General features: G+C 44.4%; 2 protein-coding genes across 3 annotated transcripts in view; one reads left to right on the top strand and one right to left on the bottom strand.

Annotated features, from left to right (window-relative positions):
* The window catches only part of ADK (adenosine kinase), a 160,298-nt gene extending 146,862 nt beyond the window's left edge, over window positions 1–13,436 (bottom strand). Inside the window, exon 1 of the mRNA XM_018569297.1 lies at window positions 13,187–13,436. Within this exon, the coding sequence (XP_018424799.1) occupies window positions 13,187–13,248 (62 nt within the window). The 5' untranslated portion in view covers window positions 13,249–13,436. The remainder of the gene's footprint in view (window positions 1–13,186) is intronic.
* A 407-nt stretch (window positions 13,437–13,843) lies between these two features.
* Window positions 13,844–15,853, top strand: part of AP3M1 (adaptor related protein complex 3 mu 1 subunit) — a 40,963-nt gene continuing 38,953 nt past the window's right edge. The window contains exon 1 of one of the 2 annotated variants that reach the window (XM_018569295.1): window positions 13,844–13,930. The gene's annotated coding sequence lies outside the window, so the exon portion shown is untranslated. Of the gene's footprint in view, window positions 13,949–15,853 lie in introns of both variants that reach the window. The other variant, XM_018569296.1, reaches the window with a different exon arrangement.

Raw genomic sequence — 15,853 nt, forward strand, 5'->3', positions numbered from 1 at the left:
GCCGCGTACCGGGGGGCAAAAACGGGGGGAAAGTTAAAAAAAAAAAAAAAAAAAAACACGAAAAAAAAGATAGAAATTTTTTTTTTTTTTAAATCATACCGCCAGAGAGGTTAAAAAACGAGTGAACGCGTGTGTGAGTGAACAAAAAATGGTGCTTAAAAAAGACTAGCATAAAACGTGCCTATTAAGAACACCCAGGTGTAAACCCAGCCTTAAGGTGGCCAGCCACTTTACAACCCTCGCAAGACTTTTGTCTTGCGAGGGTTGTAAAGTAATTTTAAAAAAAAATCGTACGATCTGCCCATCTTGGACAGCAAATCGTACTGGCAATCATCGCAAGCCCACCCCCCTGAGGGGGGCGGGCTTGCGATGACTGCAATGAGGGGCAGGCTTCAGATGACTGCAAACGGGCAGTGTGCGCACACCGGCCCGTTCGGTAGTTGTCGAACAAACAGGCCACTAACTCGCCGAGAATCGTACGATTCCCGGCGGGTTTTCCAGCCTGCTTGTTCGACCGAAGACGTGCGACCTTACAGTAGAAACGGTTGCACGCCTCCCCCCCCATAACTAATGATATTAGTGGCAAAAGATCTTAACTTTGCTGCTCGAAGTTCTTTACAGACGAGTTACATAGGGGACCAACAGTTCGGTGGCTGATGCAGTATAGAAGTGAATATTCCATTTCCTACCAAGGCGCGCACACACACAATTTATTTCCAAAATGATATTGAGTCTGTCAAATAAAACCAAATATATTCTGTCTGACAAATCCCTTTAAAATTATGCAGCAAGCAAGATCAGGTATTTCACTGGACATCCCAATCTTCACATCAGCAGAGACAAGGGGGTTGATTTCTAAAAGTAAATACAATGTTCACTTTGCACAGGAATTTGTGCATTGCATGGGAAGTTGCCCTTTAGTGAATCAGGTGAAGCTCTGCTGATTTGCATTATCCAATCATGTGCAACCAAAACTACATTATACCTAACTAGCACAATACCTTGCATGTGTTCAGGTATTCAATGCAAAGTGAAATTTCACCAGAATCACTAATTCCCAAGCAAAATGAACATCCCATTTCCCTTTAGTAAATCAACCCCGGAGATTAAAAGGTAGATGATTGAGACAAGGCATGGGAAAGACTGCAAACGCATACTGCATGGAAACTTGCTTGCTTATTGGGATCAAAAAGTAAAAATAACTATTTAAATCAGTCTCATTTTGTAACAATTCTCCCAGACCCAGGCCGTAAAAAGTGTAGTTCTCATTACAAGTCAAAGTTCAATACAAGAGAACATGGATGGGAGAGTTCATTTTCTCAGGAACATCAAACAAACATTCTATAGAAAATGGACATTTATAGGAAATATCTAATAGTGCTGCCTTATAAATAGAAAAGTGTGTCAATATATAGTTCCTTAGGAGGTAATTCCTAGTAATAGAGAAGATAAAGCCATAACCAGCAAACTACATTGCATAATAGCTACAGTAGTAAGGTCTATTGTTCCAGTGGTGCGGAAATATCTGTATATCTCCCGAATGTAACAGGTCATACAGCCAGATCAGATTGTCTTTCCAGGCTAGTTCACACCAAGAGCGGAGCAGGTGCAGAGCAGGTACAGAATGTATCAAAACTGACCACATCGGTCAGTTCCAGACCACGTAAAAAAAAAAAAAAAACTGCCCCATTTTTCCTGCCCTGGAACGCATGCAAATGCCCTGGCACGCACTAAAAGCCCATTTTAGGTGATATATATATATATATATATACACATACACGCATAGTGGCCAGATTATTATGACCACCCCATCAGTACTTCGTCCACGAGATGACTCCGCGAGATGACTTCTTTGGGCCGCCTCGTGACTCCATGAGATGTTGAAAGGTGATGCGAGGAATCTGACACTGCACTGTTGCCCTTCTGTTGTCTTGTACCAGTCTTGCCACTCTCCGTTCTGCCCTAACATTGACTAGTCGCTGACGGCTACAATTCGCACGTTCAGACCCAGATTTTCAGCTGACAGTCCAGTCTTTAAACACTTTAACAGCTGCTCTTGAACATTTAACGAATTCTGCTGTTTTGCTGATACTCGCTCCATGTCTTGAGCGCCAACAATCATCCAACGTTCAAAGGCTGTGAAATTGCATTTTTTACCCATATCTTCAGAAAAAAAAAATCACTTCTACTGTCGTAGTAAACAACCTGCTTCCCTATTTATAATGGTCTGGCCCTCTAGCAACTTCAGCACGAAATTATAGCTAATTTGCCTACAAACGTCAGGTGGTCATAATAATCTGGCCACTCAGTGTATGAGGGCTGCGGAAATTAACGATTAATCCCTCGATTAAGCGTTAATTTTTTTGATCGATCAAAGTTCTGTTGATCAGTACTCACCTCTCCGCCGGCTTCCAGGTCTTCCGTCGGAGATCTGGTGACGTCACGGACATGGACGTCACTGGACTCCTCCCCCAAGTGGCTGTCGGCTAATGAAGGGAAGGGGGGGAGGAGAAGCTATTGCTTCATGTGCTATCTGCCATCATTTCAGGGGGGTCCTCTCTCCCTTTCCCCTTCACTGGTCAGGCACTTTTTCCAAAACTCTCTCTGAATAGACATACACTGTATCAAATGTGTTTGTCTTGTGTACCAAAGTTTCACATTAGGAAATAAAAAATGGGGGAAAAAATTCAGAGTTAGGACTTACCGGTAACTCTATTTCCATTAGTCTTCCAGGACAGCATCACGAGATGGAATCTCCTCCCCCACACACAGGAAACACGTCACTTAATTTGCTTAAAAGACCCTCCTCTCCTCCACTCCCTCAGTCATCACGAGAACCGAAGGCAAGCTGGAAAAAGACAAGGCACAAACAGGCAATACCACTACATCACATTAACACTACAAGCATCAATGGGCGGGCAGTTGCTGTCCTGGAAGACTAATGGAAATAGAGTTACCGGTAAGTCCTAACTCTGAATTTCCCATAACGTCTTCCAGGACAGCATCACGAGAGGATAACCAAGAACTTACCAATTAGGGCGGGACCACCGCTTGTAGTACCTTCCTGCCGAATGCCTGATCCCCTGCGGTATTGAGATCTAGGCGATAATGCTTTGCGAAGGTGGAGTAACTTGACCATGTAGCACCAGCTCGTTCGGCCCAGGATGTTGCTAAAGCTCTAGTTGAATGTGCCGTCACCAAAGACGGGGGAGGAACATCTAACACTCCATAAGCTTCCATAATGGCCTGCCTCAACCACCTAGCTAAGGAGGATCTAGAAGCTTGCTTCCCCTTGGACCCACCAGAGAACAGCACAAATAGTGATTCAGATCTCCGAAAGTCCTTGGAAATTTTCAAGTACTGGAGCAAACAACGTCTCACATCTAAACAGTGAAAACCTGATTCCCTGCTACCTACTGGTTTGGGACAGAATGTAGGTAGAATGATCTCCTGCACCCTGTTGCACCTTGAAGCGACCTTTGGCAGAAAAGCCGGATCTGTCTGAAGGACAACCCGATCCTCAAAAATAGACAGGAACGGTTCCTTAATGGATAGGGCTTGGAGCTCACTACGAGCAGAAGTAATGGCTACCAAAAACACTGTTTTTAAGGTAAGGTTTCTAAGTGAGACGTCATCCAAGGGCTCAAAGGGAGCGGCTGTGAGCACCTGCAACACCGTAGACAAATTCCATTGGGGAACCGAACGGACCACCACTGGTCTAAGCCTTTCCAGGGCTTTAAAGAACCTAGCCACAAGCTGATCCCCAGCTAGTGACAGACCCTGAGGGTACTAACTGCCAGCCCCATATCAGCCCCCTGTTGCAGAAAATCCAAAACGGCTGGGACTGTATAATCTCTATGATTATGGTGCCTCCAAGAGCTGAATGTCTTCCACACCTTCCCGTATATACGCCTCGTTACTGGTTTACGACTGAACAAAAGAAGGGGTTAGAGTGCCCCTCCACACCAAAGCATCCAACACCAAGGGACCCCAGGTGGAGGAAAAGAAACATCAGAGGTAACAGGGAGGTAAGATAGTACACATCTTCCATACCTGAGCCATGCTGGTGCTTGGAAGACCGGTATCCGCAGTCACTGCAAGCTGCAGGGGTAACCCAGGATCCATGTCCGCAGAGCCTGTTGAAAAGAAGCCTGTCAGCGTTTCTTCTCAGTCACTACTGAGATTCACGCTGTATTAAGCACCAGCCGAGCCCTCCCCTATCTCCTGCGCCGAAAACGAGGCTTGGAACGCACAAGCCCGGCGCCCGGAAATGACGTCACCCGCGCCGGAAGTGACGTACGCGGCCACCCGGTCTGGCCGTGGAACACGTCCCGAGGCCCTGAGAACCGGACAGACGCCTCTGAACGGCGGTCCACCGATTCCCCTGACCAGCCAAGGGGGTTTCCTCCCGGTCCCGGCCCGCACTGGGCACTGAAGGGGGAAAGGAAGCCAGCCTCATCTCCTGCAGCGCTAGGAGAATCCCTGGGGCTCACACAAGGTAGGCAAACCTACCCCTCTGTCCTACACAGACAGGCCATAAACAAAAGACTTCCCGGGCAGCATCACCACATGGAAGCCCCTCTCAGCGTTCTGTGACGTGCTCCCCAGCTTGACTGAGGAAACACAAAAGACTGAGGGAGTGGAGGAGAGGAGGGTCTTTTAAGCAAATTAAGTGACGTGTTTCCTGTGTGTGGGGGAGGAGATTCCATCTCGTGATGCTGTCCTGGAAGACGTTATGGGAAAAAAGCATCTTTGTGGGTTATGAGCAGTTTGATTCTTTGAATCCAATATAGATTTGTGGGTTTTGCTTTCCTTCTACCAAGTCATGTTTTGTAGGATCATCCCTCGCTGTGCCCTCCACTTTTTCTGTGTTCTCTCTCGTTGGAACAAGCTGCACTCCAGGGGGCAGAAGTCAAGGTTCATCTCATGACATTTACGCAATCTGTAACCTCTGCAACAGTGTTACTTGTTTATTCAGCCCAGAAATCAAAATAAAAGCAGTGCACAAATTGTACATCCGTAGATATGAATCTATGAAAACACACAAGATTTGCTAAATATACATGTACAGGCTCCATCATCACAGCAGACTAACACTTTCATTACTTTGCTGTATTCATTTTATTCTATTGCTGGTTTGATATACAGACTTATACTAACATTTTCCACAGGCCTCAGTTCGTGATACTACACTTGGGAGAACTCACATGCCGGCTTCTTGTATAGATCTCAGGCTCCAACAGTGAGACTTCCTGCAATAGTTTGTATAGCCCCCCATCTTCTACAAGACTTGTAGAATGTTATTTTACTTAACTTCATTGCAATCACATGGTGGGACTGAAGTCCCCTACGTGACAGCACATTGGAGGTGACAGGTTCTCTTTAAAAGGTGACAATAGGGGGGTCTTTTTAGACCCCCAGTGTCACCTTTCCCCTTCACTGGAGAATGACAGCTGCCTTCTGGAGGCAGCTGAATATCAACACAGCATGCAGTGGCTGTGAGCAATAGCCAGCGTCCTATTGGCTATTTTAAATTGCAATAGCCAATAGCAGGCTGGCTATTAAACCCACCCCACTGCCTGCTGTCAATCAGCAGAGGAGGGAACTGAAGGAGAAAGTTCACACACACAATGTAATTCCTCCCTTCCCCAAAAGAAACTTCAGCACACAGCAGGTAAAGCAGGTATCTGGCATACTAGGAAGGTTTGGATACCTGCAGCACCCAGAGAGCAATAATGCATCCAACAGGCTGCTGGAAAGTATAGGCCATTTTCTTGTACAAGCTGTCATTATATCTGTTGGCAGCCTGTGGTGACATACTTTAAAGCCCAAAACAACTTTTAGTTAAAAAGCAACAGCTTTAGTTAAAAAAAAATTTAAAAAATTAAAAATGTGCCAGCGATGTTTTTATTTATTAACCAGGGGGATTTTTTTGCATTGTATATGCTACGATACCCAGTCCCTAAAAGCAAGAGATAATTATTGAGTAGAGACACTGTCCAGAGATCTCAACCCCATCAGAAGCTACAAAAAGACAACTGTTTACTCCATAATTTAAGACAGAACACCGTACTATATGGCAAGATTTCACACCATATACATGGAAATTATTAACAAGGCATTGCATGTATGCAAGACCTCAAAAAAAGATTTAGAAAAAACCCAAAATGTTTTTATACCATGTACAAACGCCCGGGAACATTATCTAAAGCTGTCAAGTCTAATTAAAAGAAATAAATATTTTAGTTTCTGTATACAAGAAAAACTAGTTTTACATTAGAGAAGCAATAAACACTGCACTTAGAAGGAATACCACACTGGGAGATATAGGTAAGGAATTCCTATCAATTATTGCAGCTGCTGTTCTATATTCTTCCAGTAGACAGCGCCATAATCCCAAAAGTTATCATGAATTTACCAGCCTGCTAAATATATTAGGAGGAATAAAAGTAAAGAAAAACAACGTTAAGGAACAGATCTATAAAGCAATGTGACATTCACTATATATTCACTGAAGGGGAAACTGATGCATTTGTTTTAAATTACCGGGGAATTAGTACCCACCTATGATAGTTTGCTGAAGGTGACAGTTCTTTATAAATATGTGTATTTGTCTTTATAAATGTATGTCTATTTGTCTGTATATCAAGTATTACATGCAGATGGAGAGGTAGAATAGTTCTATGCAAGGTAAATTTGATGAACAGAACCAAAAAGTAATTTACAAAATTGTGTCCCAAATATATTTAGACAGACAGTAAGAGATATCACTTCTAGAGAAACATTTATACTACTAACAAGAGAAAACTTGACACATTGTTACAGCCTCCCTTATACGAATTGTTCGGATACAAATATGGCAGAAAAAGCATCCTGTCCATCAACACAGCCTAAATTCTAATCATAGTTTGTATTTTTTTCCCCAGTACATAGACCTGCGTTATGTTAGCAAGTATCATAAGTTATTGCTTTATGGAGACACTTGTTAACCTCTCTGCTACATGTAAGCATGCTTTCCAAGGGAAAAATGGTCCTATGGAAAATGCTAAAATGAAGGATTTATTTGGCCACAGCCACATACAAACTACATCTATTCCTGTTAAGCCCTGGAACTGCCAGAAATAGAGCTGCAGCTAACGATTTTCAAAATTGATTAGTTAGGCGATTATTAAGTTCGATTAATCGGATAAAATAGATTTTTTATTAAATGGCTCCAGTGATGGACTTCTAGTTTGTATTGAGATTGTAGTCCATCACAGGAGAAAGCTTGGAGCGGTGAAGTAAATGTGGGGAAAGTGCATCATGAGCAGTCTTCCAGCAACTTGCTTCTGAGATCGGGCCTGTCTATCGGCGGCTGTCATCCCCCCACACCTGCTCCTCCTTACTTCTCCCCGCATCCCTGTGCCAATCATGGATGTGGGCGGGCAGTGAGGCGGGAAGGAGGTGCTGCGTGTGGAGCGTGGATGCTGGCGGGTGTGGCAGTGGCGAGCGTGAGGTGGGGAGGAGGTGCGGCGTGCAGCGTGTGTGGAGCTGTGAACAGGGCCAACTAATCGGAAGCCGATTAATCGATGATTAAAAAAAGTTGTCAACTTTTTCAATCATCGATTATAATCGATTATGTTGATTAGTTGTTGCAGCCCTAGCCAGAAAGCTTTATTTTAATGTCCAAGGATGCAGCATAAGCTCCACATTCTTCCTATATCAGGAAGCAGCCAGGCAATTAACATTTTCAGAAGGCTAGCACAGGCATCCTACATACCATCACATACTTTTCCCAGTTCAGGTTTCCACAACTTAAAATATAAAACCAGCTGCTGTATTTGTTATAGTGTTATTCATCTACATGCTGCCAGACAAAATGTGCAGATTAGATGCCAAGAACACATGAGAAAAGTAATGTGTTTCAGTGTCAGTCTACATATGCATAACATAAACCTACCTATCTAAAAGAGGGGAGGGAATACCAGAAATTTCAAACCTTTTTTTTTTTTAATGATTAAACTTGGCAATGAAAAGGAGCCGTGTTGCTCTGCACCTCAAACAAACATGTAAAATATATAATCTGGTCTTAGACAGGAGACGAAATACATCCATTCTAATTTAGTAAGTGCTATACAAGGCCTCAAATCCAGGACATGCAATATGCAAACAGCTTCCAGCTTAAGAGATGGAGCTCCACCAAAGTACATCTTCATCCCTTCATACAACACATGTGTCCACTAGGAAGGCATGCACTGCTTGGAGAGGGTAGCAGAGCTCCCTAACAGCTAATATAGATTACAGAAAAATAACATTCCTTAATAACTTTGCAAACCTCTGAGAATAATGTCTGTTCTATTGCCTGGTGGGATAGATTTGCACATTGTTTACAGTCACAGTAATTTATAATCTTTAGTGTCATGTGTTGCCAGATACGAAATACTAAACCAAACAATTTAAGTGGCTATTGCTTAACTAAACTTACAAATAAAAGAAGAACCTGCAAAGGAGAAAAGTAAAACAATCATCTTTCCTGCTGCACTGAAGAGCAATCAGCAGGTCAAGTTTCTCCTGTGTCACCCAACTGCACTTACCAGTTCCTCCTGCCAACCACTAAAGAGCACAGCAACGTATGGCATGCGGGCTGCTATTTACTTTCTCCTTTGCAGCTACGGCTGTTATTTGCAAGTTTGTTTAAGCGACAGTCACTTTAAAGTCCCCCCAAAAAAGCACTCTGAAAGGTTTATAATCTCTAAAAGGTTTTTATTGCGTCTTTGTCTCATGAAGATTTCCGCTTATATCCTATTTGACAAATGTCAGACAGACGAGTAAAAGGGGGGGAATTGGCTTAAAGGAGAACTATGGGGTCAGGGCTTTTCCCCATAGTTCTCCTTAGGGTAACGGGAGGACACAAACTAGCGTCCATAGGTGATGCCTCTTGATGGGATCATCTTTTTCCTTCCACTTATTTTCAGCAATCCCTGGAAGCGCTGGTGCCAGTCTCTGATCCAGCGCAGAATGCCTTTTCTTCCTGTCCTACGCCATCTGTCTGACCTGCACGCTCCCAGCTGCGTGCATTGGCTTTGATTGTAGCTCTCCTTCTCTCCCCATTGGTGAACTTCACTGCACATGCACCCGCACTCATCCTCCCGCATGGCAGTTCGGGGAAGCTGGATTCTGCAGCCAGGGGGTGAGCAGCAGAGACACAGGTAAGTTTTTACCTATTTGGTAACTTTATTTTTTTTAATGTTTTTGTATACATCTACCACTTGCTAGCAGTAGATATATTGGGGGGGAAAAAAAGAAAAGACTGTCACTTTAAGACAAAAATCTCAGACAGAAGATCATGTTTTTAATGTTAAATTGAATCACTTCCTTTTTTTTATTAAATTCCCTTTTATGCATTGTCCTTGGTTCTTGTCCTTGAAACTCAAACTTTTTTTTTATTATTGTTTTTAGATGGAAGTTCTAAACCTTCCTCACTCTATGTTATTACAAGTGTGGACCCATTGGTGAGACTTCCCCCTCCCTTTTTGGGGATACAATAGGCGTAGGAGACAATCTCCCCACAGTAATTCCCACTTGTGCTGTATGTGGAAAAGGCGTCCCCTGTTCTCTTCACCTCCAGGTGACTAGGTATATTTTTGGATTTTTCTTCACTCCCTCTCCTGTGACATTTCTCACCGGGGAAACGTAAGGGTTAAGCTCCCCAACAGTGACACAGATGTAATAAAACCTGATATAGCTTCTAACCATTCTCTACTCTATCAAAAATAAATGTTTTGGCTGGAGTTACACTTTTTTTTCCTTATTGCTCTCATATTTGAATAGGCCAACCATCTTCAAAAACAGATCAAGTAAAGCACAAAGACACTACTTCCAGTCTTGGGGGGCAGGGAGAGGCACTGTATACCACCACTACACCTTGGTATACGTGTATGAGAACAGGACTCTAGAGGTATAAAGTGATACCAGTCGTGTAAAATAACACTTCTTCCTGCAGTGTGTACCAGTCCGATTCTAGATGTGTTTAATAATGAAACATGAGAGGTTAGAGGAAGGAAAGGTTAAAAGCTTTCCAAGTACACTCTAGGCACATGAGAATGCTGAATTTTCCTGACTCAAGGAACAGAGCCTAGCCACTCCAAAGCTTCTCTGTAATCCTTCCATCTATTTAAGCTGGTTGTCCTGCTACACAAATCCATATACGTGCTCCACTCAATGAGTGGCTGCAAAGATACAAGATTAGGCGTGTATTTATAAAACAAGTGAACAGCTCTGCTGATGTCTTTTTTCAGATTTGCACCACATTATGGCCACTAGATGGAGCCAAGGAGCAGATTTCTTCTACTCCTTGGCGCCATCTAGTGGCCATATTGTGGTGCTACGATGTTTGCAGAGTGAAAAGCTCTGCGCATTTTTTATAAAAACACCCCTAAGTGCTCACCCAGCACTGCCTTCTGTATTTTACAGAGCAGACTGATGCAGCCATCATAGAAGATCTGCAAAAACATATTGCTTCTGGCCACAATGTATTAAAAAAAAAAAAAAAGACTGGCAACTGATGGAACTTACTAATCTTACCTGTTGCTTCAACCTAAAAGGTCATGAACACAAACTACGGAACTTCAGCAAAATATACAGAAGCTCCAGAATGACATACTTCGTTTACATGAAGTGGAAAACCACAGAGCAGTCACCCAAGCTGGTGGTACACGTTTCCACATTTCGGCAGGAATTGTTGAGGAATGCGAGGTCTCACATCTATATGGGCAATAGTGGAGCAAACTATTACATTTCATCGCACAAAACCCATGACCCTAACTGGATTCCACCATCAACCTCTTGGTTTAATACTGCCCACCTCCTTTGCGCCAAATACTGACAAACTTATTTTCTCAAAAATGATTTGGCGCATATCACACAACATGTTGCACTTTGGCTTTTCTTAAACATCTCACTAAACTTATCAACTTGAACAATTAATTGGCACATTCCAAAAATCAGTGTTCCGTGAGCCAAGTTTTTGGTGCACCCTCATTTGCTCATTAGGCCCAGTGACAGCATCACTATCAGCTGCATTCCCTGCACAGGTATTCTGATAGCCGCTGCTGCTGCCTGATTACAATAGCCACTGCAGCCAAACAGGAAGTACCCCAACAACTTTCAAGCTGCATTTCTCTCATTAAGCCCGGGTGAAGGGAAATTGTTTCGGACTCCTGAAACGCATAGACTACTCTACTCGCATGGCCCGTGCCCTTAATGTAATAATGCGGTATGTGAACTATTAGGTCCCTTTCACACAGGCTGATCAGAAGGGGGATCTATACATGGATCCTCTCCTGATCGGAGCGGTAAGGATCGGATGTCACCTCTGTCACATCCATACAGTTTATTCCTCCATCTTGCGATATAGGAATAAAAAAACTTTAGTGACTGGACCCAATGTCGGTGTGCTGGCAATCGGATGTGAATGGACATGTGTCTGTTTACATCAGATTACCCCCGTTCCAGCACAATTGGGTCTATCAAAATGGAACACTGTTCTGTTTCGGTTTGCATTTCCCGACCTGACCAGAGTCCGTTTACACACGGCTGCCCATAGACTTGCATTGGGCGTCTGATCTGGGGTGTCTGAAATACTGACAGGCAGACCCGATCAGACTGCCCATGTGAAAGGGTGTGACACTTCCATTCCTACATCCAATGCTAATACAATGGCTGGCAGGGAAGATTCCATGCACAGGCTACTTCATACTTTTTGATGATGTGAAGAGTGTCATGTGATAAACAGCCTGGACGTGGCAACGACTGAAATCTAACATGTATGGCTGGTCTCACCAAGCACTGGTCACCTTTCTGATGACACAATGAGCCTGACTAGTCGTTATGGGTAACAGATTCAGTCACAATAGGGGGAGCTCTATCTGGAGCAGTTGCCCATAGTAACCAATCAGCTTCTCTCATCAGTTAAGCTTTGGAAATAAAAGAAAGAATCTGATTGGTTACTAGGGGTAACTGCTCCTTTTTGTGTCTTCTCCAGTTTTGCTAATTTCCTCTCATTGTATACATAGTGAGGGGAATGTATCAAAACTGGAGCAGACAAAATCACAGCAACCAATCAGCTTCTCTGTCTCATGTTCAAATCTTACCTGAGCAAACTGAAGAGAGCTGAACTGCTCCAGATGTTATCTGCTCCAGTTTTGATGAATCTCCCCCCCCCCTCCCCATATGAATCGCGGCAAAATCCGCTCCAAAAAGGGTCCTGCTGTAGCGACACACGAAGCGGGATATCGCGGGAATTACCGCGCGATAAATCGCTCAATGTGAACGGGGCCTAAACGGGAACAGAAGTAGAGCAAAAGCAAGCAATCAGATTTCATCTTCTAAAACACATAAAAAAGGGGGAAGGTGACCGGCTTGCATGGCTAAGAACTCCAAATGTCTTGTGCAGATCAGGCCGGCGATCAGCAGGCACATAGTCCAAGTATTTGTAGCTAATGATTAGAGGTCAGAAGAGAACATGGCACCCCGCCATAAGAACAGACCGGGATCACTTTTCAATCACTGGCATCACCAACAAGCTGAGCCATATGGCAGCCACGTCTGCCGGGTTCTCCTGCACAGGACACACAAACACAATTGTTGTCTATGGGCATGTGCGAGAAGACACAGATCAATGGACATAGTGGGGACAAGACTTTAATATTGATAACAAATCTGAATATCAGAATGACAGTTTTTGCCGTGTATCAATCACATGATTGCCATTGTTTGTTGCATATCAGCACACTGCTGACCTCCTGCAGCCTCTTTCTGCCTACATCCATGTATTGCAGCCATGGCTGTATATCATCACTCATGCGCGGGATGCCGCAAAGGTTACAGCACTGGACCTGCCTGCATAACTTGAGTCAGAAACCCATGTGACTACTCAGAATCCCAACTAGGCAACAGGGACAGAGCGTTGTCACCCAATTACAGGAAGTGCCTAAATGAAATGGATTATTTTACTATTAAAAATAAGAAAGCAAATTTAAAAGTACTGAAAGTGACATGTAAGATCGCAAAGGCGGTTTCTGGCTGATAAATGAATGCAGGGAGCTGGCTGGGAGATGTGGCACAGCCCCAGGCTGCATTCTTGTACACATGGGGAGAGGACTGTGTCCTGCTCACACATGCATTGTAAGAAGTGGCGCGCTATTACCTCAGTGCCTTCTCCTCCAGCTTCTGCTTCTTAGCCTGGGGTTCTTCTGATGCCACCTTCATGCTGCCCGCCGGGAGATACGTGCCAAAGTCTAGGGAAGAGCTGACTGTGCAATGCTACTCTCTACCAGCCGGTACAACGTGCTCCGTTCCTGCACTACCACAAGAGTCTGCACCCTCTCCGGCTGTCCCCTCCCCCTGTCTCTTCTCACTTCCCTCGCTGCCCTCCTCACGCTGCTTTACCAACACGCGCGGCACCGCCCCTTCGCATGCCTTGCCCGGACCTGGTCGCCTAGCAACCTCTTTGGGGCGCTACTAAGTTATTAGTAGTCCCTGTAGGTGCCTGTTTTGCTGGATGTCTCCGCGTCTAGTGTTGCCTTCATTAGAAACCCTTATCAAATGTCACGCATTGGTACGGCACGTGACGAAAACATGACACCTCTATTTGTATAAAACTGTGTATGGACTTTGAAAAGTCGTGTGTGGTGATTCGTTATCTGAAAATAGCATCTTCCGGTGTGTAGCGGACTTATGACGCTAATATGCTGGCACTGGAATTGCTCAACTACTTCTGCTGTGCGAGAACGCTTGGTACAAATTGCTAAGTTTTCATTAGGCAGTGGTGAGGACGCAGCAGTGGGGCGGGGCCTGGCCGCCATCTTTGTTGGGGCAGAGCTGTATGGATGATGTGTCAAGAGGCTTAGCAGGGTCCTCACTTCCTACTGATTCCTATTGATTGATTTCGGTAATTTATCGCCTCTTACTCAGTGTGTGTACATGTGCTTTTTATGTGACCTCATTGAATGTGTCGTGTTTGTGTGTCTTACAATAGAAATTGTGTTTTAGTGATTAGGAAATAAGTGACTTTTAGCTCTGGACAAAGGGGGAATAGTTGCAGAGTTGTTTTTATTAGTTGTCAGACCCGAAATCAATGGATTCTGGGTTACAATGTTCTTTGAAGTTTCTAGAGGTTTTAGGTGAATCAGCCCGGTCTGTTTAGAACAGAACATGAAATGAAATGTACAGTATAATTCAGGCAAGATTATTGATATATTGCTTACAATGTTTGTATAGCCAGTATTTTTTGTTTTTGTTTTGTTTCATATGAAGTAGAGAAGGGTTAAACCTCATCAGATAATTTTTTGCTATTTTGTACCATTGGGAAAATTTCCCTTCACTTCCTGTCCCACAGATGCAACAGGAAGTTAGAGAAGATCTCCCAAAGTGTGGGAGATTCTAATCCTAGGGCTCCTGCAGAGGTGCGCAAAAATGCTGCGTTCACATGTGTAAATTTTCATGCACATGGATGCTACAAAATTTCAGATGTGTAATATGTAAAACTCCGGGCATCAATATTCGTAACCGTTACATTGGGGCTACCCCTGCACTGCAAGGGTTAAAGGAGAGCTATGGGGTCGGGGCTTTTCCCCATAGTTCTCCTAAGGGTAATGGGAGGACACAAACTAGCGTCCTCCCGTCAACCAAAGCTCAGTATACCGCGAGCTACAGCTCACGGTATACTGAGACGCCGCAGCCGGGACGGATCCCGACAGTACTGTCGAGATCCACCCAGCTGCGTGAGTGACAGCTGGCTCTAGACGCAGAGCCAGCTGTGCCTGCCCCCTCCCCCGTCCGTTCAGGCCAGTCAGTGCTGGATGATCGGACAGGGGAGAGGGGGGGAATTCCTGCAGGGAGCCGTGAGCGACAGTCACGGCTCCCTGCAGGGACAGGTTTGAGAAGTGAGAAAGCGACAGTATGTGTTCGCTCACTTCCCGATCTATTGAGCCGACCTGTGACATTTTCATTGTCACAGGTCGGCTAGAACTATGAGGTGAGTGATTTTTACTCGCCTCATAGTTCTCCTTTTTAAGTTCTTGTTTTCCTCTAGTGATGAAAATAAAAAGTTATACTCACCTGTACCTCAGAGCTGGCTGGCTGTTAGACTGGTCTGTCTGTGCAGGCTCTCACCCCATCCACTCCCGCTGTGGAGTGTCCCTCGGTGTCCTCATGTCCTATACACTGTGGGGGGAATTTATCAAATCTGGAGCAGATTTGCACTGCAACCAATCAGCTTCTCTGTCTAATTTTCAGATCTTACCTGAGCAAACTGAACAGAGATGCTGATTGGTTCTCATGGGCAGCTGCTCCAGATTGTTTCTGCTCCAGTTTCGATAATTCCCCTCAGTGTATAGAACATGATGACTCACTGGACCTTAGACGGCTGGAGTGGAGGGGGAAAGAGGTTGCAGGGACTAGTCTAGCTCCGAGGTTCAGGCGACTATAACTTTTTTATGTTTATCCCTAGATGAAAGCAAACACTCATTGCTCCCTTTCTGTCCAGGAATGAAAATGTCATTATCTATTACCACCTGTTCCTGATTGACACTACAAATGCCCATTGCGTAGTAACGGTCCACCACTGACACTATCGGAAAACCAGTTCAGTATAGTGCGGGCTCCACTGGAGGAAGTTCAGGTAGACATAAAGTGGGTGGAGGAGATCAGCAGCACTAAGATGCAAACAAAATGAAAAAGGTAAAAACTGACAGCAGCAGGTCTCGCCCCAATGAGGTGAGACCAATCAGCGTGGTACTCGATCATGTAATCACTATGACAACCAATCATGGTAATCACATCTCAAACCTGCTCATTCTCTCTCTCCCAGCCC

Source organism: Nanorana parkeri, unplaced genomic scaffold (assembly GCF_000935625.1).
Source record: "Nanorana parkeri isolate BGI_ZX_2015 unplaced genomic scaffold, ASM93562v1 scaffold1318, whole genome shotgun sequence".
Taxonomy (NCBI): Eukaryota; Metazoa; Chordata; class Amphibia; order Anura; family Dicroglossidae; genus Nanorana; species Nanorana parkeri.